Raw genomic sequence first — 25,486 nt, forward strand, 5'->3', positions numbered from 1 at the left:
TTCCCTTCTAATAGATAGCTTCAAGAATGAGCGTTTGTGAAACACATTCGCATTTTGAAAAATATATCATGAACAAATAATATAGATTGAAAGTTTTAAATTGTTTTGACAAAAAGGAAATTTTTTCTCAACCCCAAGCAACTTATTTAGTTTTGGTCATTTAATACTTAAAATATATAATTAAATATAGAAGTGAAGAGAAAATGCTAATTTTTAATACTTTTGTTATAATTAACTGAATTGTTCATTTGTGGGAATTATGCTATAGTTTTGAGTTTGATGATTTTTTAAAAACATATAAAGGCATTAAGCAAAAATGGTAAATGTACTAGGATATATCCAGTGACGTCACTAGGGAGGAGCGCGAAGGGGCTCAAGCCCTCTGAAAAATTTGAATAGTCCACTGAAGCAAAATTTTTTTAATGGCTCCTTAATACCCCCCTTAAACTAAGAATAAATTGTTTTGATTGCCCCCTGATCAATTTCTTTTATAATTCTATTACGTAATATGTAGATTTAATTTTATTATTTAAAAATTAATATGACTATCTAAATTTTTATTAAATGAATACTATTTTAATGTTTAGATTAGATTAATACATATAAATAATATTTTCACTATGTCAGCTTGCAATCAAATTCTGTGTTAAAAATTGAATATCAATATCAGTCACTATATATTAATTTAGCATCAACAGTTGAAGCTTAATTGACTTTTATTATTTAAATTATTATATATCCCTAATTAAATAAATATATTGATTCATTAATTTAAATTTAACAAATTTAATATTGTAATTTGCCTAGTTCAAAATCACTAATCAAATATCATTTTTAAATTTGATTACCATGTCTCTTCTTAAAAATATTTTCAAGGTCCAAATAAGTATAGGAGATTTCTTTATAAAAAGTAGACATAAAGTTTATAATCCCTTATTATATATAATTGGTTGTAAAATATTAGGTAAAATGCCACTTTTACAGACGTATTTGTTTGTTATATAATATATTACAGTTTATATTTTAATAAATCTTACTTATTCTGGCTCTTCATAATAAATATAAGTCAATTAATCAATTCTTTAACGCCATCTATTTATTTTAAAATTAAACATCTTAATATTCATCCCACAATAGATGTAATAAACGAAATATTTTTCTTCCCTATTTTTACGTGTTTTTAGGAAAGCCATTTTTTTCTTCTTTGAAAAACAGTTTTTAAGTTAAATTTTGAATACGAGTAAATTTATGATATTATTACAAATTACTATTATTTTAAGATACAATATACCTATTAGAGGTTGTGCGATATTAATTAATAAAATCTTAATTGCTTTCATCATATCACTCTGGTTAAAATGTTTCATTTCCAATATGGCATCCTTGCCGTGTAAATAACTTAAGGCTTTATTATATTTACATAATTTCTTCTAAAGATTTTTAGTGTTTTTGTTATATCAATTTATCTAACATGATAAATTCCGATATGAGTTAACATCGTGAGTGTCATGGCCAACTCGTACATTATATTACTATTATTTGTTATTTATTATTGAATAATAGCTAGATCAACCCTATAGTTATTAATAAAAATATTCCTTTCCTATATCATTTCTAATATAATTTTATTAAACTCAAATATAATAATTTATATATATTTTATGGAAAAATTATCTTTCAAAATAAAAGTTATTATTAGTTTTCCAGTTTATTAAATATGGCTACAATTATTTACAACATATATTTATTTATTAAGTATATAAATAAAATGTAAATATAACCATTATCAAATAATAGGTTCATACAAAGTTTAATAACTGAAAGGTAATATATAATAATAAATACAACTAAATATTTGCATATCTTTTAATAAATAACTAATAATTGAATCATATCAAACATTTTGAATATTTTAATTTTTCTAAAACTTAAATGTGTCCAAAATGTTGTTATTAATTTGGAAAATTTTAAGGATTTTTTTAAAACATTTTTGGACACAGAACATAAATTACTAAAAATTGACATCTGGGAACAGTATAATTTTATATATGTATATAAAATTAACTGCATCATACCTTAATAATATTGCTATCCCTATGTCAAATGTTGTACATTATGTTACTATTATTTGTTATTTATTATTGAATAATAGCTAGATCAACCCTATAGTTATTAATAAAAATATTCCTATAAATATAATAATTTATATATATTTTATGGAAAAATCATCTTTCAAAATAAAAGTTATTATTAGTTTTCCAACTGTTTATTGATTCAATAAATTTTTTGGATATACTTGGGAATATGTATAATATTAGGCATTTATTCAGTGCATTCAATGCACATTGTTGTTCTTCTGTATTTTTAAAAGTAGCACGCTATCGCTACCGCTATCATTTTCAAATGAATAGCACGCTATTAGCTACTTTAAAAAAAGTTATTTTGATTTTTTTTTTAAATATTTTTTACGCAACTTTATTTCCACAAATAAAATATTGGTATAAAAACATGACTATAATTTGTTATATATCATTTATTTATTATTGCCCTTTAATAATAATAACATTTCGGTACTGTCATCCCAGTCTAGAGCGACGATCAGAAAGTATAAGCTTTGCCATACTAAATAATCGTTCAGCACGAGCGCAACGCAGTATTAAATTTATTACACTTTTTATATGAAAGAAATTATCAAAAATGAGTATTTTTAGATTTAAAAAAGCACCTAGAGGTTCAATAATATTATTATTATTATTTATTTCAAAAAAATCGTCTATGGAGGGCCGCGGTTTCGATCTTGTTATAGTATTAGTATCGTGGTTAGGCATGGCATTTTTTAACGTTACCATCAGCCTATCAACTTGCACTTTAGATTCAGTTTTAGATTTTTTGGATATATCCAATGTGTGGTCACTCCTAAATAAGCTATAAAAATATGAATATCATATTTTAAATCAGAAAATAAACATTTTTACCTTCTATTGTGCGTACAACAATCTGATGTTGTACTGATGTAGGAGACATATGATAGATTTAATATTAAAGATTCTTTCTTTCTATAAAGCTATCCAAAATTCTTGCCATCAATGTCTGCCGGCAAAATATCTTGGTACGTGGAGAAAAAGTGTTTATCATCTTTATAAAAGAACCATTATCCATCACAGATAATGGTTGAATAGTATTGATTATAAAGTTCATTATGACTTCGTCAGTCAATTTTTGAGATACACCTGGTGTTGATGAATCCAAATTGCTTAATTTTGTTTGAATTAAATTTGATTTGGAAAGTATCTCCTTCCATTACCCCAAAACTTTTGAGATATTTTTTAATCTCTTTATAATTTGAGGTCTGAACAGTCTAAAATTATAACAGTAATACTTATAATAAAAAATATGTAGGAGATAGTAGATAAAAATGATTAAAATACTATTTTAAGATGTTTTAAATAATTTAGATAAAATTGAATATATAAAAAAAATGATTGGTCTTTGTTTTAAATTTATTTTTAAAATTAAGGATTAGCCTACACATTGATATTAAATTTGTTTAATATATTAGCTTTAAATGTTTTTTCAAATTAAAGCGGCTTGTATGATTTGAGGATAAAATTTTGCGACACGTCTTGCATCGAAACCGATATCCAGTAGTAAATTTTTCTTCAAGATTAAATTATTTTTTGAATTTTGGGAAAGGATAATCTATATTTTTCTCATTTTCCAAAGAAATTTCGCTATCTTCAACAATCTCATACATTTTTAATAACTAGATTTATAATGCTAACTAGATTTATAATGTATATTTTTGAATTTAAATTTCAAAATAAAATAAAATAAAAGGATTATCATTTTTAGATTTAATAAAAAATATATTTTAATAATTTTTAAATGTATTTATTATGTAAAATTGAAGTAGCGAAGTAGCTTTTTAAATTAGTAGCGAGGTACCGCTATCGCTATTTTTTAAAGTAGTGCGCTATTTTAACAACACTGTTCTGAACCGATATTTTTATGTATAGATTTAGGAGGAGGAATAAAAAATGTTTAAAATAATTAAAAATTAGTTATTAATATTAAAAATTTACTTGTCATCCGGGATACCATTGCTTTGCTATGTGAAGTGAATGAAATGGTAAGTGTATGAATGTTTCGTGTGTAAGGTGACTCCTATTGGACCGATTTCGCTATAATCATTTTTATTGTACAAATTTTTTTTAAAAGAACACGATTGGCTAAATTTGACTGACGTTTTTTGAGAATTATTATAATAGATTCGATATGCTGCGAAATTACATATATAATAAAATATGGTCCTACATTTTATATTATGGATAATCTAGAAGCATAAAATATTATAAATTAATAGGGACTACTAGTCAACTAATGGATAAATTTTTATACATTATCTATTTTATTTTTAAGATACAATTTCAATAATTTTATGTAATTTTTATACAATATAATCAAATTTTAGCAATAATAAATAATAGAGATTATGTATAATTAAAAATCTAAATGGTAATGGTAGTAGAGAAATTAAAATATTATTTGGGTATAATTAAATTTATAATTAATATATAATCAAATATTTTATTTAGCATTCATAATATTGAACTTTTATTTGTTTTTGAAATACGAAATGTCTACCTGCGTTGATTATTTACTTTTAAGGTTGTTTGTCCTAAGTAACCTTGAAAAATGGAAGGCGAATTCGTTCCAAACGGCATTATTGTAAATATGCGTTACTGATAAAAGTGATTTTTACTAATACATGTTCCGGAAAGCGATTGTCATGCACGTGCTACTTTTGATGTGGATAAAGATAATCTAAACGTTTATCCTTATGTCACATTCTTATGGCTTTCCAAAGTGATAAACATGATGAATATAATAGAACTTGATCCTCTACATAACAATGTATTTCCCATAGTAAAGTAAAAACATAAGATGAGTATAGTCTGCCGAGTTATATAAATTTTTTATTTTAAACAATGGAGTTATATTTTAACGACACATCGTCAATAACAAGATTATGATATAATCCTGTTTTATAAAAATTAGATAAAATCGTCTACAATTCAACCAACACACAAAACATTTAGAAATAAAATCGTCTAATAGCAATAAATCAACTATAGACATACCCAAGATTTTTTATGGGAAGGAGGGAGGGGTGGTTATCAGGTTAATTTTTTTTTCATACATTTTATTAGAGGTTTTTAAATCTACTAATTGGAGATCTTTCTTTTGCCATGTTATATTTCTATAAAATTTTAGATATTCACATTTTTTTGTAAAAATATATTTTTTCTAAAAAATTTGAATTATAATAGCCATTTTTAAAAAATTTTTAACCTTAACTTTTTCTTTCTAATTATTGTTTATAGAGATATATTAAAAAAATTTTATGATCTAAATCAAGATCAAGGCATGTAATAACTTTAAGAAATAATGCAACAAAGTCAATCATATAGCCAGCGGGTAGACTCTCCCCCCTCCCCACCACTAGTAAATTTTAGAAAAAATATAAATGAGTTTGGTAATTGTGAATTTCAAAATATTATATTTCAATATTTAACAAAAATTTAAAAATTAAATTAAACTAGTAGAAGGCCCGTCAAAAATGACGGGGAATGAGATTTTTATTCATTTTTTACGATAGATGTCATGCCAGGTTCAAGCTCACAATATTAGGAAGCTTCCAAGATCTTAAAATTTTAAAAAAGTTTATCAAGCCCAGCTCAACCCTTAATAATTTGTAAAAAATATTCCTAAGTCAGGTGCAAGCTAATATTAATTCCAAGCCCAGTCCTACCCATTATAATTTTGAAAATTTTTTCCCGCCTCGGAGATAGTTAAATTTTTAATATCATCACATGAACGGGAAATATCTGATTTACCAATTAGTTTAATATGGAAAAAAACATGTAAATTCCGTATTAAGGTAAACTGGGAAAGCTTGGGCAACCACTTATTAGAGAATCATGACAAATAAAATAAAAATAACCGACTCTCATACTTTTTTGTAATATGATCAATTAAAATTATATCTAAAAAATATATTGTTTATTATATAGGGTTATTGCTGTTTTTCAGATCAATTTAATGTATGTCTTGCATTTCTGATATTATTTCTCAAAGAATTTGATAAGGGATATATATTTTTTTTATGTTAAGTAAAAAAAAAAATGCTGTCTATTTAAATTACAAAATGCTATTAAACACTAATGAAACTTATATGCAAATTATTTATATATTTTTTAAGATATTTTTTTTTATTGACAAATTTAGGATAATTTTTTTAAAAAATAATGAGGATTATTTATTATGTATTTGATAAAAATAAGAGAAAATTCTTGTTGACATTTTTATTTTTGATGGAAAAAGCAACAAAATAAATCTGGGCGGTCGTCTGGAGAGGAAATAATTAATGTATAATTTTATATCATTAAAGGTTGTTGATGAAAGTGATGACGGATTAACAAAGCAGTGTACAAAACACATTACGTCCCGATAAAGATGATATGCCTATGCCTTTGGATGCTGGTAAAAGAAGAACGCAAAACGATATTTCTATCAATGTCAGCATTGGTATCCCCCTCTAAAATAGAATCATAAACGACAATGTTAACTCAACCATAAAACGGTCGTAAGTATTGTTATAAAGGTCACGACAGAACTACTGCATATATTTCCATTAATAAAGTTGATGAAATTGGCCGTACTGTACATTCAAGTTTGAACACTCAAAACGATATTTCTGTCAATGTCAGCATTGGTATCCCCATCTAAAATAGAATCATGAACTACAATGTTAACTCAACCATAAAACGGTCGTAAGTATTGTTTTAAAGGCCACGACCGAACTACTGCATATTTTTCCATTAATAAAGTTGATGAAATTGGCAGTACTGAACATTCAAGTTTGAACATTCCTCTAAATATTCATGAAAGTTTCTCAGAGAATCGGATAAAGTAATATTTATATTAACTCCGAGTGAAGTGAATGATAGTACAGAATTAAATGTTTATATTTGTTAAAAAAATAGGCGGAGGTGGCAATAGGGATTGTGGTAGTGGTGTTAGAAATATCATTTGGAGAACTGGGTGAAAATAAAATAAACAAGATATAAAACATAAGATAAAAAAAAATAAACCTCCAGATGAGTTCATTTCAAGCGTAGTTCTTTATTATTTTGTCTACCAATAACTCTAGAACGGGTAAGGCATTTGTTTAATCGTCATTATTTTTTTTGCTTATTTTTAATAAATTCATCATGTTTTGTAGCAATGTGAGGGATTAGGGTTAGCCTAGACAAATAAAGAAATCAGGCAAAAATATAAATAAACTATTATTGAAATTAAACAAACATTAAAATAATGTAAAACCTGTAGATGGGTCAATATTATATGCATATTTCTAGTAGTTGGAGGGCTATCATTATAAAAATTTTTTGGGAGATTTATCAAGCCTATTATGATATTCTAAAAGTTAAAAAATAACATGATGAATGTAATGTTATTAAGATTAAGGTTAATTAATTGTAAATTAATTAAAAAATAATAATAAAAAAAGGGGGAAAAAGAAGGTATAAATTATTATATTATAAAACTTAAATTAAAGGAATTGATAAGGTTTTGAGAAATAGTGGTTAATAGATAATAGAGATAGAAAGAAAAGAATGAGATAATAAAATTTAGTGATGAATAAATTCATTAAGGGAGGGGAAAAAATAAAGAAAGAGTTATTTTTAAGGATTGGAGATTATAAATAGGTTAGGATAAGAATATTTAAATTTTTGATTATACTTGGTTATCTTCTTAATTATTGGTTATGAAAGAAAAATGTGAGTATAAAAAATGTAATGTAAGTACTTACAAAAATTGTGAGTATATTCAAAATAAATATACAAGTTGAGTATTTTGTAGAGATTTTATTAATGTGTAATTGATAAATGAGATGAAAATTGATAAGGTAATCTAAAAAATAAAGAAAGGATTAAGTGAAATAAAAAGTTTCATTCATATTTACAAAGTTGAGGGAATATTGTTTTTATCAATTCAAAGACGATTTTTCAAATCTTTCAATCCATGTTAAGTATGTGTACACCATCAATTCTCGAAATTCCATTCATTTGTTTGTATAAAATAAATAAATAAAATCAACAAATAAAAAAAATAAAAATAAATACGTACCGATGACATGACGTAGAGATAACATGATGAACACGATGACGTAGTTAGGACATCGGAAAATTATAATATAGATATTTCTACAGTAACGATATTTATCCCGAAAAAATTTAAAATAGATTTTCTTACAATTTTAAAATCGTAAACACTGATTGGATAAAAAAAATTTATCAACCAAATAAAATTTTATTTAATTTATCTCTATTAAAACTATTAGGCAAAACTTCGGAGAGTGTATGAAATGTTTAGGTATTAAATGAGAAAGAATTTGTTGAATTAAATTATTTCAGAGATTTCTTATTGTACAGAAAAAAAGACATTGTGAAAAGCATTCAACAAGATCTACGTTTACAATATTTTTAGGCATTTTTAAAATATAATTTAAAAAAAACGAAAAGATTTTTAGATATATAAGTAAGATTTAATAACACAATTTAACAAAATCAGCAAATTTAAAATGTGGAATAATACTCTATGTATATTTTACTTTATATTTTAATGGTCCTTTATATATTATCTGTTTGGATATTGTTTTGCGGCTATAAATCAAATATTTAAATTATCGATAAATATAAAAGTTAATTTATTCTCTAGTTAAAATAATATTCAAATGTTTCTTATATTCTATTAATTTATACTGAAAGATATTTATAAATTGTGATTGATAACCATTATTATTTTATTATTTAAATAAATATCGTTAATTCTTGTGTAACTCGATTCTTAAAATTCCTTCAAGAATATTTAAAACAATTGTTCAGAAAATTATTCAAACTTTTAGGTAGCTCGAGGGTCTGCATGCTACCCCCTAATCCCTCTTATAATATATTTAAAAAAAATAATTAAACATCTGCGTTTTGCGAGAGTGAGAAAAGATTCACATGTTTTTTTGAATCAATGGAAAGTTTTTTTGAGGAGCATCAAAATGTTTTGCTCAATGAATACCTCACAAATCCATTGTTTTGGATAAGTCATCCGTATAACCCTATTCAGTACAAGGATAAAATTAATGCAACTCCCATAAAAATTAAAGAGAAGATTTTAAATTGTTCCAGAATAATTGATTTAATTCAAAATGTAAATTGCTTAAGTTATATATTTTTCAATATATTATTAAGATAATTGAGGAATATGGTGAAAATATACAAAACGTTAGATTGATTTGCAATAATATCATTAGTGAAATGGGTCATAATTTGAATATAAGGGATATTCGAATTCTAGGTTTCATGCTATCTCTTGTTTTTTCCAAAATTTTTGATGGTTTATATTATAATCATAAAGCAATAAAAAATATTAAGTAATCTTAAAATTTATTTCAAATAATCATATTGTTTAAGGACATCTATACATAAATATCCAGTTGTTTTCCTGCCAAATCATAGGAGTTATTTTGATTTTCTTATAATATCATACATCTGTTTTTTAAATGAAATAAATATACCCTATATTGCATCAACCACAGGTTTATATAGTGAAATGATTTTATGTCTATTTTGGGCTTAAACAATAAAAAAATGAATCATTTATAAAAACCTCTTCCCAATCTTTATGTCATTTTAGTTTAACAAAGTGAATGAATAATTTAATCATTTGTGAGAATATGAGCACCTTTTTATGAATGTATCTAACATGATTAAATAATCATATTTCTATAGTGTTGTTAAATGGCTATATTTTTAAAAAGTGACTCATCCAATATTTCAGCTAAAAATTAAGATACAAGTTAATAGATGTCAGAACATTTATACCTTCTATGAGCAAAATTTCCATGTTTGCATAATATTCTTGGCTAATTTTGGATTAGTCATTTTTAAATATCGAGCCATTTAATGACACTATATTTCTATTATTATATTTTAGATTTTTTATCAATAAAATTGATCAGTGAACTTCTTAGAGGATGTGGTGCTTTTTTTATAAAACGTAATTTCAAAAAACCTAAAATAACTGATAAAGTTACCAAAATCGAGGATGCTTACCTGATAGGTATATAACTTTTTAAAATTTTACAAGCTAGTGAACACTAGTGATCTGCACTGGGCCTAATTTTTCAAGCCCGACCTGGCCCGAAAATTTTTAAAAAGTTTTGCCGACCCAGCCTGAACCCAAAATATTTTAGAAAAATTACCAACCCGACCCAACCCGAATTTATTTAAATATAGAAATTAATTATAATTACTCAAAATAAAAGACATACATGTTATATGTTGTTTAGTTTCAATAAATAAAATCAAATATTATTATTTTACATAAAAAATTCAATATAAAATTGATAAATTTAAATATATTTTAAAAAAATTTTCAAGGTTCAACCCGACGTGGCCCGAATTTTTTTAAAAATATTAGGCCTGGCCTGAACCCAATTATTTTAAATAGAATTAGGCCCGAGTCAGGCATAAACGGGTTTTGGGCCGGGCCGGTCTTGGGTCGGGTATGGGCCAGGCCTAACTTTGCAGATCTCTAGTGAACACTACCCTTTTAACCTATATTTTAAATTTATTTGGAAGAAAGTCAACAAGCTTATTACAATGTACTTTATGAAGCTATTTTAGAGGAGTACGTGAAACATTTAATGATATCTGGTCATACACCTTTGGAATTTTTCCTGGAGGGAACTAGGAGTAGAAGCCTTAAAAATCTCCCTCCAAAAATTGGTTTTAAAATATATATTTTTAATCATTTCAATCATTAAGGAATAAATGATAAGACAAACGTGAATTAGAGTCTTGTGATGGACCCATTTTTTCAGGTTAAGCATGAATCAGGAAATTTTTATCTGACAACTAATTTTTAAGACCCAAGTTGATCTGGCTTCAATTATTATTTATATTTATAGAAATAGGATCTGAATTTCACCTAAAAGCTTTTTAAAAAGGTTATTGAAAATTTAATGGTTGGAAATACAATTTTATAAATTTTGGGCCTTATTCATTCATTAAAAGAACGATACTTATTGGCATAACAGACATTCCCACATTGCACTTAAGGGAGGGGGGGGGTAAAGAAAGCTTTTATGGACACAGGGTCGCATATAATTGGAAGGGGTATCGCAGAGTACTTTTCTATCATGGCAAATTTTCAATCGAAAACATCATTAATAACTAAAATGAATAAAAATTTAATTTTACTACTTTAGCTAACTATTAAAAAAGGAGGTTTAATTTTATTATTTATTATAAATAAAGGCTTATTATCCATGGTTTACAAAACCTTCCTGAGTGGTCACGTGAGCGACGTCCATATTTTCCCGATAACAATCAATTATGACAAAGTATTGGAAGATTTCTTGTTCGTCAAGGAGTTATTAGGTATCCCAAAACCAAGGGAAACTGCAAAAGTTGAGTATTATTAATCTTGTATGATATTAATAAGGTGTGCCCTCATGAGTCATAATAACACTGAGTTTCTATCGGTATTTATTAGATACGCTTTAACGCCGATCCCAATCCTTTTGTTATTTTTAAAATTGGACGTGTCCACATCTTAATTTTGAATAATTTTTTCTATGAATTATCGTAATATTTTAGATTTAAGAATTTCACGATTTGGAAGAATTTTTTTCTTTTATTTTTAGGTGGGAGACGTTTTTTTTCCATTAAGAAGTGTATACTATTTTGATTGGGTTAAAGACCGTTTATTTGAATTTTTAATTGAAGTAATTTTGCCAAATTATAATTCCCTTTGGGTAAAAGTGGTAAAATACATTGTCTTTGCACGTTGCCTAATTAGAAAATTTTTTATTTTTTAAATATAGCTAAGAATGTATTATTTAAATATATATTAATAATATTTAGGGCTGTGCCGATATATAAAAAAACCGATCCGATATTATCATTCTTTAAGGCTATTTTATATTGTATATAAATAGTAATTGTACATTTTTTAGTTGGTCTTCATCCCGCTATTGCCCGGCTTTCGGCCTTGTTTATGTTTACCAGATTTATATCTTCTACTATAATTACAATTAGTTATACATGTATTCCCGAATCGTGAGAATATCTAACACAAATGCTGAATCTTACTCAAATGCTTTGCCCACACATTTTCAAAATTGTTGCTAATATTTGAAAATATTTCTTGTCTTATCCTCATATTTTTTTACAGTTATTTTTTTTTAAAGAAATTGTTTTTTTTTAAATATTGGTTCAAAAATAGATGGTTAATAAAATTAAATTTGGCAAATCGTATAGAATTAGTTTTATATAAATCTCGGATCGGTGAAGGATTTTTGTATCGGGCAAAGTCATTCCCCCTTTTTTAGCCGGGTATTGAGTAAAAAAAAAGATTATATTATTTTATATATGAAGTATATATGATACCTTGAATTATTTTGGAAAAAAAAAATTGATAGAGTTTGATGAAAGTGATAAAAAGATTATTTTTGGACACACCTATCCATTCCTCTAATTCCTTGGACCTCGAAAGTCCTAGTAAACCAAAATTTTATTGCGGAAATGCTTACGTTACTTTTCACAATGTCATTTCCTTGAGAGAGCATCTCGATCCTCTAAGACGGAAAGAATTTGTTCAAAAGTTTTGATTTTATTTTAAAATAAATATCACTTTATAATTAATTTTTCTTTCCTTTCCTTTTATTTTGTTTTTATTGTTGTAGAAGATACATGTCATTTGACTCGTCATTGAATCCATATGAAATCAAGGCGATAAAGTTACTTGCCCAAAGCATTTGCGATACCTTGGCTTCACCCATACCTTGCCTTGAGGAAGGCTTCGATTTATCCGTCCTGCATTGCATGATAAACCTTTTGTGCCATTGCGAAAACACATATGACGTAAACGAATTTCAAACAATGTTCACTAATTTTAAACACTTCTTAATAAAGTCTTATCGTTATCTTAACGAAGGAATTACTCACGAAATTTCTAAAGATGATCCCGATTATTCGATAAAAATTAAAAATTTCCCCAATACCAACAGTATAAATTTATGATTATATGATATTATTATGACAATGTGATATTTGAATTGATTAGTCACAAACGTTTAAAATTTTAGGCAACGTGAAAATATAATATTTTTGAAAAATATAATCCGGCATCTGCATTTAAAAAAAAAAATTAAATTCGACCTTTTGAGGAAATAGCTTGATTTTATATAAGGGAAGATGTTGGAATTTTTAAATTGGATGCTGGAGATCAACGGAAATAAATAGTGAGGGAAACATCCGATTTAGGAATTATTTAGACATTTTTTAAATATTTTTAATGGATGATATGCAGAATTAAGAAAGAGACAGATATAATTTTTTCTTTAAAAATATTTCGCGATATTTAAAAGCCTCAATTCAAACTAGTCATTATTTCTCCTCGCTCTTCGATATTGGGATTCAATACGCCACAACTTTTCGGCGTCTTTTATCGAAATTCCGTGCGCTTTTTCCTCGGTTAATTTCTTACGATCCGTTAAACAATCACAACGGGGGAGAAGCAGTTATAACCCTACTCACTTTCTTACCCGTCTCTAGATATAAGGACACTCCTAATACATATGATCCTAACGATAATTTTAATGTAAAAAGTGAAAGAAATTTCGATGAAAATTACATATTATCCCACTTGTATCGATTCGCCAACGACAGAATATCCATAGCAAGGACCCTTTTCGTCAATTGCGCCACGATTCTTTCAATTAAGGTCGAACTCGATAATATCAAAGAGCTTACATCCAATGAATGTTCTTCTATAACTTTGCCTATAACTGGTAAAAAAAAAGAGAACCTCTTTTAAAATTTCAGTTTTATTTCGCATTCAGATTTTTTAAATCAGTATGAATAATTAGCCCTTTTTTAAAATTCAATCCTTTAACAACACTAGATATGAAAGATACTAAATATTAGAAAGAAAGAGAAAGAACTTTCTAGCTTTCTAGTGATAGCGCATCTCCTAATATATTTTAAAGTAATTGAGACAGGTCTAATAAATATTTTTTTTTAAAAAAAATTTTTTGTTCATCTTTTCTCTAACCTATACTATAACAATGGTGAATTAAACTTTTTTTAAAAAAACTAAATTTTAAATTTTTCGCGAGGATAATTTTGCCGATTGATATATTTTTCTAGGTATGTTCAAACACTTTGAATTTTTGTGGAAACTATTTGGACGAGAACTTTCTTTGAAAGGGGAAGATCAATCATACGCGAAAAAGGTGAATACCGTAAATTATAATATCAAATTATTTTATATTTAGAGATTTTGAGCTCGCTAAAATGCCGACTAAACATCGATTTGTCCAATGATGTATAAAACCTCTGGATTGGCGGTTCATTAATTAAAAGTATTCATACTTAGTTGTCAGATATAGTACCATTTTATGGTTAGCACTTTCACTAATTGTCTTTGCCTATTATTATATGAATGCGTAAATGCTATTTAATCGACATGCAAACCACAAAATGGCTCTACAGCTGACAACTATGTATGGACATTTAATGCATTTAATGAATGAATCGCCTATCTATCATTGGATTTGACCAAGAACACCAACTCAGTTTTGAAAGGGGTGGGGTATAAAAAATTCGAAGAAAAGCATAAATTCTCTTATTCCAATACCGCGGATTTTATTCGTTACTCGTCTTTTAATTTAGCCTATTTTTTTAACCACTAACTATTGTTAAATTTTATACGTCCCCCTTCCCACACAACCGAATCAGCTGATAAATTGATTCTCATTAAATTAAATGTGGCTTTTGAAAACATCGCCCATAATTCAATTACAGTTTGTATATTTTGCTAACCCAATTTTTCTATTTTCATGTGAAAGATGTTGATAGTCTCTCTGAAAACCTTATATCTGATCAATCGAAATCGAGAGGGCCAAACTGGTCACGTGATATTTTTTGAAAATTCCTATTCCATGTTGTCTTTTCAAAAAAATCCGAACCTGAACACATTATTTTTCCCAGAAAAATGCGAGTTCGTTTCGGGATTCTTGCGGCCTTACATATTTGGATATCTGGTTGGTATTATATATATATTTTTTTAATATTAACGCTTTTCGAGATAACGTCGAAAAAAATAATACGATCGAGGTAACGTCGGGTTCGCAATTTATTTTAATAAATTTTTGCAAACATAAAGCTAAAATTTTGCACATACATTCTCACGGCATCTTAAGAGCCTCATCTAAAATAAAATTCTAAATTTTTTTTAAAGGGTAATAAAATTTTTTATGGTTTGTATTTTTAGTAGACATGAATCAATGGCAATGAAACTTGATATTTATTGTTCAATGATTATTGATCCTAAAAAAATTGGGGTTTTGCCTTAAATGTCAATCAGCCGATATTTAGCGTTTAAAAAAAATATCGGATCGGGCCTCTATTATTCGAATAAGAGATCCGATGTTTCCATCGCATTTTTGTTATTTAATGATTATATATTGTCGGCTGAATAATTTAGTGTCTTCTATATCCATTTTTTTCAAAGTTTTTAGGGAATACAAAAAACAATTTTTTCTCGTATTTTAGATAAGAGATCGCACCAAGTAGTGATGCAAAATCACTAAATTTGAGCCGATTTTTTAAAAATGGCTAACCCTATATTTTATCCAGAAAAATATTAAGCGACTATGAAGATTTTGCTCATAGGTGGCACAAAAGTTTGGACATATATTAGCAAAATCTTGAGGCTAAGACAATATTTTTCTGACTAAATTATTGGGCTAGCCGTTTTTAAAAATCGGCCCAAATGAAGCGATTTTGTATCGCTTATAATAAGGCAAATAGGTCTATTCTAAATTATATTTAAACATTTTTTATTGGCGATATTGAAGAATGCAGGTACTGAAGGATTGCTTCCTTCCTTCTTTCCTTGTAGAAAAAAGAAAGAAAGAAAATCGAAAAAAATGCATTTTGCTAAAAAGTGTGGACATAGAACACTATAATATTCAACCGACCATATATATATTTATATATAAATTCGCAATGATAATTAATTAATAAAAGGAACCAAAATTCAATTTATTTGTAATGTTAAAAAAAAATAGAATGATTTTAAGAGTAACCAAAAAAAAGTGGTATTATTTTACCTTTATTTAAAAAAAATATGTGATTTTATAGAGAAACCATTTTTTTATGCAAACATTAAATTACAAGATTTTTTTTTTAAAAAAAAGATATTTTACCAGGATTTGGCCTAATCTCTCATATTTTAACAGACAATGCCAATAAAAAAATTCACCTTTGGCCATATCATTCTTTTCATCATTTTTTAAGGTAAAATTTGATCAAAAATCTTACTTCTTAAAGAAATTCCTTCAAAAAAGATTATTTTTTCTTTCAAACTTTGCTTTTGAAGAGTAAAGAAAAAATAATAAACTGAATTATTACTTAAAGTTAGTTGTAATATTGATTTTAAATGACAATAGTTCAAGGATATATGGTAATATTGATGTCCATCTAAATATCGGATCGGTCTTATATATGGGATTGGATCGGTGAAAATTTGTAGATCAGCGCAGCACGCTTAAAAATAAAATTCATAATGGGAAGAAACTTATATGGTCATTTTATAGGGGATATTTTGCTCATATGACTCTAATAACATATATAATGTTATATAAAGTAAAAACCATTGCAATTTTGAGTGTCATTTTGAAAAAACCATGCTGAAATGTTTAAACAATTTAATTATTTATAGAAGTTTAAATAACTAGGAATCGTGGGTTAATATATTTAAAAGGGTTTCCCAATCAAAAAAGGAAAAGTCCCAATTAAAAAAAAGTGTCAATCATAAAAGGAAAGAAATTCCCAAACGCTTAGAAAAAAGTCGGATCAAGAAAAAGGAAAAGTGTCAATTAAAATAGGAAAATAAAAATTTTTTTGTCATTTTTTCTTAAATTTTGATTTTTTTATCATTCCCTCTTATTTTATTTCATTTGCGATTTCTTTAAGTCATTTTTAATCTTTATATTTTTTTTTTCTAAATTTTTTTTTCTCCATTTTTTTTTCATTTTATTTTGGATCATTCTTTTTTGTAATTATTTTTGATTTTCACCTAATTTTTATTTCTCATTGGCAGACAATTTTTTTTTATTAGAATTTTTTGTATATCAAATTATTTAACAATTACGTTTATAATATAGGAAGAAACACAAATTTATATTTATCATTAATAATTTCCCCTCTTATACATTTTGAAATATAGGTCTGCATATTTCTAAAATAATTCTTTGCATTTTCCTCAGATATACATCTCTCTCCATGATCCAAAACGAATTAATTCCTCCTCGTTATAGAGATTTTGATCTCTGACAAAATCCTTCCATTGAAAAAACACATTTTCAATTTGATTAAGATAAGGACTGTAAGGTGGTAAATATTCTATTATATGCACTCTTCTTTCTATCGATTCTCTAATTGTATCATTATGATGAAATGGAACATTATCCATCACAAAAATATTCATCTTGTTACCTTCTTCAAAATGATTTAGTATTTCTTATACAAAGTTGCTATAGTGTATAGCGTTGCAGGGGTCATCAAGAACCTCGAATCTGAATATTCCCGCAATCGTGAGAGTAATTCGTTGTCTTTATACCTTGAACATTTTTAATAACCTTTTTATTTATTTTTATAGCTTACTTTAAAGCGTGATACTATATTTTTGATACTATCCTTTTTTTTAACGCGTCAATTATTAGAGCTTATGTTTCACTCTTAATGTGTAAGGATTTTCTCTTCAAAAAATGTATACAATATATCACCATAAGGAATTAAAATTATTGAAAGCTAATAAAACATAATGAATAAAATCTTTGTGATGGATAATGTTGCATTTCATCATAACCATACAATTAGAGAATCGATAGAAAGAAGAGGACATACCATAAAATATTTACCACCTTACACTCCTTATCTTAATCCCATTGAAAATGAACCTTTTCGATGGAAGGATTTTGTCAGAAATCAGAATCCCAATAAGGAGGAGAAATTAATTCGCTTTAAAGGACCAGAGAGAGAGGAATCTGAGTAGAATACAAAGAATTATTTTAGAAATATGGAGACCTATATTCCAAAATGAAGAAGAGGGAAAATTGTTAATGTACTATATTATACATCGTAATTGTAATTAAATAATTTGATAAGCAAAAAATTTTAATAAAATATTGTCTGTCAATGATAAATAAAAGTAAAGTTATAATTAAAAATGATTATAAAGAAGAATGCTCAAAAATGAGAAGAACAAAAAAAATTGAGAAAGGATCAAAAATAAAGATTATAAACGACTTAAAGAGATTGAAAAGGTTAAAAATATGTAAAAGATGATAGCAATATAAGGAGAAAAAATCGTAAAAAGTCAAAATATTGTAATGTAGGATGAAAAAAGAGGAAAGAATTGTTAAAAAATGGAGTAGAGAAGTGAAGAAAAATAACAAATGCAAATATCAAAAATGAGAAGAAAAATAAATTGAGAAAAGATAAGAAAAATGACTTTCGCAAAAAGTTAGAAATTAAATAAGAAGGAATAATAAAAAAAATATAATGATTATTCTTTTTTAAAATGGGTCTTTTTTTGTTTGACACTTTTCATTTTGATCATTTCCTTTTTTGTTTGAAACTTTTCCATTTTTTATCGGACTTTTTCCTAAACCTGTTGGGACTTTTCCTTTCTTGATAGGATATTTTCCTTTTATGATTGACCCTTTTCCTTTTTTGATCGGATCTTTTCATGATTGACACTTACTTTTTTGATTGGGACTATTCCTTTTTTGAGTGGGAAACCCTGGAATATTATTCACAAACTTAAAAATATTGATGAACTATGACGAGTCAAGAAAAATGATATGTCTACTCAAAAATAAGAAGCCTGTTATTAGGTAGATATTTTAAAAATCTTTGCAAATTTTTAAGACTGGGTTTTCGCTAGGTCCAATAGGAATTTTCATAAATCACCACATTACATATGAGGCGAAAACCAAATCTTTTGATATATAATTATTTTAAATACTCTTAAATTTGATAATATAAAATCAATAAAGTTTATACTTTAATTAAAAAAATATTAAGACTTTCATTTTATTAACTACAAAAAAAAGATGATCTTAACATTACTCCATGATGGAATCGGAGAAACAAACTTTGAAACAACGGACCCTACAAAATTACTCATCCATTTCTTAAAGACTTCTCCTAACACCTCTAACCACGATGACCACTCTAGCTCCAACAAAATCGGTAATTCGTTTATTATTAACCCCAAAGTAAAACATGATAGTAATGAAGCCACAATTGGTAAATCCTTAAACCCACTAGACAAGAAGGAACTGATAAATTGGATTAGGATAAACCTTTTACTAAAAATAGAAATAGATCCTGTCTGCCGTGCCTTGAGTTGCACATCAGATTTCATAGGAAATGCTATAGAAACAATTTTTCAGTTATTTAACACGGAAATGATGGTGGCAGATGATGATCAAGATGCATTTCTTGGTGCAGGAGAAGGGGGTGGTGTAAATTATGAGAGGAAGCTAAAAGAGTTGAAATCATACTTGTGCAATCTCATAGGGCATATCAATGTTTATATATCAGCGTAATATAAATTATTTAAAACTATTGTTTTTTTCCAAAAAAAATGTATTATATATGTATTCCTATCTTAATATTAGGGTCATGAATTGATCATTGTATGTAACCATTAGTTGTATAAATATATTGTTTTAATAGCTCGCCAAAAAAAAAACTTTTCCGTGACAAATATTTTACAAAAAGAAAAAGCATGTTAGAAAGATTTTATTTTATATTTTATACAAAGGATGGTGTAAGCCGCCTAGCGTTTATCACGCGACACTTTATCACTCAGTCATTTTATAAAGCGACACTTTATCATGATAACTTAAAACTTAATATAATATATTTGAAAAGTTAAGTTTTGATAATATCTCATTTTTTGACTTTTTACGTTTAAATTCTGATATTTAAAAAACAATTTAATTAATTTTTTTTAAATTTTTTTTATTGAGGAAAACTTATATTTTAATTTTCATAAATATAATTTTTTTAAACTTAATTATTAAATCGAAACAACATTAATTCCATCATTTTTTTTCTTTTTCATAAAAGTTTGAATTTTTGAAATTCAACTAATTTATTTGGACAAAAAAAATGAAGAACCTTTTATAACATATTATTTTACGAAATACAATATGAATATAATTTTTCAAACGAATATTTTTAAGATTCATTCAAGAATTTTATCTAGAAAAGCATCATTTTATTTATTTTTATATTTAAAAGCCATTCCAAAATTTGTCAAATTTTTAAAATCAAAATTTTATGTACTTTAAAAATAAAGAAACAGGAGACATAAGCAATAAGAATGATTTTCAATTTATACTTTTTATTAATAAGTAACTATAAATCAATATATCACTAGTAAAAAATATAAATTATTTACAAAACTACCACAAATTTTCTTACGCGTGAAAAAGTGTCGCATGATAAAGTATCGTCGTGATAAAGTGACTCCAAATCGGTATAAGCTATGTATAGCTTTTAACTATCACTAGTAAACATATTTTATTCATCTGCTGTTAAATATTATTTAACTATTTGGATTAACTATTATAAATATAAAATTCGGAAAGAACAGAGAATAGAAACGGTCCTTCCATCCTGACTTTTTTTTCTTCTTGGAACGGACAAAACGCAAGCGATAATAAATTCCTTTAAAATATTAATAATTATTTTTTAAAAAAATAATAAAAAAAAAAATAAATAATAGTTTTTTTTTCGTGGAATCATTTTTCATTTTCTAAAAGGAATTTTTATTTTAAAGCTTTTTGCCTCCATTTTTATGTACGTTAGCGTCAATGTGTTTTTTCATTTTTCCAACTTTAAATAATGGTTCTTCTTTAATATTTAAAAATAAGATTTTATCGAATGCATTTCAGCATGTTGAAAATACCTTTCTTATGAATTGTAGAAAATTTTGCCGTTAACCTTCTCTAGTCATCTATATTCTATATAAAAATATTTATGGAAAAACTAATGTAAATTATATTAAGTTTTAAAAGTTCATGCCAAAATTGTCTGAAATTCATAGGGTGGGTATAACATGATAGAATATATTTCTGGTAAAATTCCATTTTTAAATTTTAAAAAAAAGGCGCTCATGAAATGATTTAAAATTGAAAAAATAACACATTGCCGGGAAAAAACAGATTGACGTTAGCATATATATATTTAAAAAATTTTTTTGTTATAAATTTGCTTATCTTGTATATGCAATTATGTAAATATAAAATGTAGAATAAATAAATAAAAATTTTTCTCCTTCATTATGGGTCTGGTAACATCTGAATGGAGCGGGGCCGTGAAAAAAATTAACGAGACGGGCGGGAGAAAAGTAGAGATGCTTGGCAGAAAGAAAGAAATTATACTATTAACCACCCAGAAACTAAAAAAAAACACATGGATTTGAACTTAAGATTTACAGACATTTTGTCCCTATCTAATAATAATTACGATCCCTTAGGTATAGCGTAAAAGAGAAATGTCAGACATCAAATTAATCCAATCATGATATGAGCACACTGCTCTTCTGGAAAAGAAGCTAAATCCATAAATCAAGCTAATCAGCCAAAATAGCTCTAAAATAAATATCACGAAAGCCCTTTTGATCAAACAAAGCTTTGAAATTTTTAAATTATAATTTTAAATTATTTAAAGATTCATGGCTGTCACCAGATGAGGATGACTATTTTTAACTTCTCTATTAAAAAAAAAATTAGTTTATATAATATAGATTATTAAATTAATAAAACACAAATCAAAGAGATGATAATAAATAAAATGATTGTGGATAGATTCCACAAAAAGATGACATATTTTCATTTAATAGTAAACCCATGCCATAATTCGTAAAGTAATTCTTACTAAATGTGCTGCTACTCTGTTTTAATATAATAATTCATGGGTCAGAATAATAAAGGATATCGGGTATAGGATAAATAACGGTTCAGATTAGGATTGTAAAAAAAATTATATCAATTTGGGATAGAGCTATTAAAAAGCTACTTAAACCTATTTTTAAATTAATTTTATCATTGTTCACTACAAAATAATATTGAGTAGTATATAAACAAAATTTTATTATAAAATTTTTTTGTAAGGAGTAAGGAAACATTTGATTGGTTAGAACACTTCTATACAATGAGTTAGAAGGTACTATCAAATATCAGTATACAATAACATAAAAAATGACAATTTTAAATGATAAAAATCTTTAAAAAGAGTTATGTCAAATAGTTAAAACTAGTTCACATATCTTTTTATGAGAAATTTTTTGATGGCTCAGTTTAGGGTTTTAGAAATAATAATGGTTAACACTTTAGATCTCTATAATGATTTCTGTTATGGTAAACTATATTTGAAAATTAATTTCTAATCGATATTAATGTAAAATATGTAGTTATCATAATATTGGATATCAAAAAATTTTTCAAATATTTTTTGACAAACTGTATTATGTTGGACAGTATATTAATGTATAATGATAATACAAAATATTAAGATTCTATTTTTATTTTTTAATAAATATAAGAATTAAAAAAATACAAATTATGTTAAGAATATTCAGGGACTTCTACATACCCCAGGGCCAATAATTAGTGTACCACTACCACCTCCAGCAAAAAGCAATTGTTTTACCCCTCCTCTCCAATCAAAAATGATAATCGAGATAAAAACTACCCTCTACACCATCCTCTGATTTTACTTAAATGATAGCATCTTATTAACTAATTATCCTCCTCCAATTTCAAAGACAAACTTATGTCATACTGCATATCCCATAATAGAAGTCCCTAAGAATATTAGATTAATATTCAATAATGTAGCTTGTCGAATTTAATTATTTTAGATTAAGAAATTTCTCCTAAAATCTTTTTATCACAGTAAATTTTGTTTTGAATATAATCAAATACACAAATAATGCTCTTGATTTGTTAAAAAAAAAAATGTTTCTCTGATTGAAAAGACTCAAAATATTTCTGCAAGTAAATTCAAAAATCCTAGTAAAATTGTCCATAACAATGGTTCTGATTCCTTCTTATTCGTCTTTTGTTTTGTACTTCTAAAGCCTTTTGAATTGTAGTTGTCAAAATCTACCAAAAAATAAATAAATACATGTAGTAATGTAATGTTTCAATTTTCAACCTAAGAATTTATTTAAAAGGGATTTGCCTTTAAAAAAAGATCGTCATATTTGTTATCTAATTAATTAAATTAATACTGCCGAACCATTCCACGTCAAATCGATCATAACTCGGCCGACATCTTTTAAAATTGTTAAAAATTTTTAGAATTATTTAGATAGGTAGCCGTTTATTTTAGCTCGCTAGCACAGCTGGTTTCCGAGATATTGGGGCTCATAGGTGCAAAAAAGAGCCACTTTGGAATCTGTAAAATTTTTAAAATGCTTATATCTCAAAAATTATTTATAGTAAAAAAAAATAATATATCATATTGTAGGTTATAAAAATCTCAAAAAGGCTATCAAAAAACAATAAAAATTGGCGCCATTTTGAATTTTCAACTTCCGGTTTACCAATATTGCTTTACCTGTGTTTTTAAGCAAAAAAAGGAATTTGTATTTGAATTTTTTTTTTGCCTTTTATTTAGACACCTTATAAATATATATATATATACGATGTCAAAATCTTGGCGACGCTATCACCTCTTCCGAAATATACATTTCTACCAAAAATTGAAAAAAAGATGGCGCTTTATGAAACTGCGGATTATGGTTGAAAATTTGTTACTTACCTATCAATAACTAGATATTTTTACTTTTTTTTATACTAAAAAATTCAGAATTTCTATTAAATATACTATTAAACTGAGGGGCAGTGTGGGCAAATGCCCATTAAACACTTGATAATGTAACAAATTTCCAATAATAAATATCTTTCGAATAATTTTTTTATTATACATTTTTACAAATAATCTAGAAATATAGATAGATAAATAATCATATTCATTTCATAATTTAAAATGTGTTTGAACCAAAATTTAGTTAGATATAAATAATTATATATTTTAAGAAAATAAATTAAAAAGATGAATAGTTTTAATTGTCTCATCCTTATGTAAAGTATATATTCGTGCGGTAGCAGTTGAAGGACTGAACATATCTAATCTGTGATTTATGCAGGGGTTTGAACCGAACCCATAGAAGAAAACCCGGGTTTTTTGGTAAAAAATTGAACCCCAACAGAACTTAAACCCTGTTTATAAAATTTTCAAAACCCCAAACCAAACTTAGGAATTTTATTTGAACCCGGGTTCAGTGTAATGTTTAAACTAATATGAGATATTTGTATAATTGTAAATACAAATATTAATAATTTACTTGACATTTTATAATATTTTCAAATTTCCAATTAAGTGAAGTGTTAATAAATTTTAAACAACTTAATTCATTTACTCCATTTTTAAATTTTAAAAAATTTATTCTCAAAGATTCCTATTGGATTTTTAATAAATTTTAAACAATTAAATTCATTTACGCCATTTATTTTTAATTTTTAACTTATTCCCAAAGATTATTAATTAGAGGAAAATGAAAGTGAACAAGTCAAAATTTATTAAATATTGTTAATTTAAAGAAATACGACTAAATAAATTTTTTTAAATCTATACATGACTATGCTTTGTATTTTTAACCATAATTTGCCTATAAATAAAATAAAAAATTTATTTTTTATACCAAATTAATGTCTAGTTTTTTAATTATGATTTAAATATATAATATTTTTTTTTATCAATTCAAAAATTCTTAAATCTGAACCAAACCCGAACAGAACCCACCTATTTTTTTAACCTTAAACCTAACCCAGGCAAAAATTTTGCAGGGTTCACATCCCTGGATTTATGTATCCACAATTTGTCAATCAAGGAGGGATATTGTATAAGAATTTGAGGAAACTAACATCTCTTTTTCGATTATTTTTCTTATAAAAACATAAGCTATCCACCATTGATTGTCATAATGTTTATCCATTAATTTTTTCAAGTAAATTTGCATTAATATTCGAGTGACATGTTATATTTAATATTTGCGATTCTGTTGAGTTGAATAAAATTTTGCTTCAATTTTATCCTGAGAAATTGGATGAAAAGTATTAAGTGTGTTCCTGATATTGTACGGGCTTTATTGAACCTCTCTTCTAAAATTATTTACTTTTTTTAATATTCATCTTCTATAATATAGGAGAAATCTATTCCTTAATAAAAAAAAATACTAATATATATTAATAAATTATAAATCTTAT

The 25,486-nt window shown here is 26.0% G+C and overlaps 1 protein-coding gene across 1 annotated transcript; it reads left to right on the top strand.

Annotated features, from left to right (window-relative positions):
• The first annotated feature begins 9,087 nt into the window (after nucleotides 1–9,087).
• Nucleotides 9,088–19,897, top strand: LOC135928560 (uncharacterized). Its single transcript, XM_065465016.1, has 13 exons — nucleotides 9,088–9,267; nucleotides 9,309–9,490; nucleotides 9,531–9,655; nucleotides 10,054–10,179; nucleotides 10,701–10,847; nucleotides 11,379–11,530; nucleotides 12,545–12,726; nucleotides 12,809–12,986; nucleotides 13,038–13,131; nucleotides 13,493–13,915; nucleotides 14,274–14,359; nucleotides 14,975–15,169; nucleotides 19,250–19,897. Exons 1-13 carry the CDS (start codon nucleotides 9,088–9,090, stop codon nucleotides 19,745–19,747), a joined length of 2,568 nt encoding a protein of 855 aa, XP_065321088.1. The 3' UTR covers nucleotides 19,748–19,897.
• Nucleotides 19,898–25,486: the final 5,589 nt, after the last annotated feature.

The sequence above is a fragment of the Gordionus sp. m RMFG-2023 genome, chromosome 4 (assembly GCF_954871325.1).
Source record: "Gordionus sp. m RMFG-2023 chromosome 4, tfGorSpeb1-WG-v2, whole genome shotgun sequence".
Lineage (NCBI taxonomy): Eukaryota > Metazoa > Nematomorpha > Gordioida > Chordodea > Parachordodidae > Gordionus > Gordionus sp. m RMFG-2023.

Excerpts from the sequence above, each read along its gene's own strand:
- LOC135928560 (XM_065465016.1), top strand. The coding sequence starts at position 9,088 with ATGGAAAGTTTTTTTGAGGAGCATCAAAATGTTTTGCTCAATGAATAC. Across the intron at positions 9,491-9,530 it reads AAAGCAATAAAAAATATTAA|GACATCTATACATAAATATC; the intron begins GTAATCTTAAAA and ends ATATTGTTTAAG. Across the intron at positions 10,180-10,700 it reads CGAGGATGCTTACCTGATAG|AAAGTCAACAAGCTTATTAC; the intron begins GTATATAACTTT and ends TTTATTTGGAAG.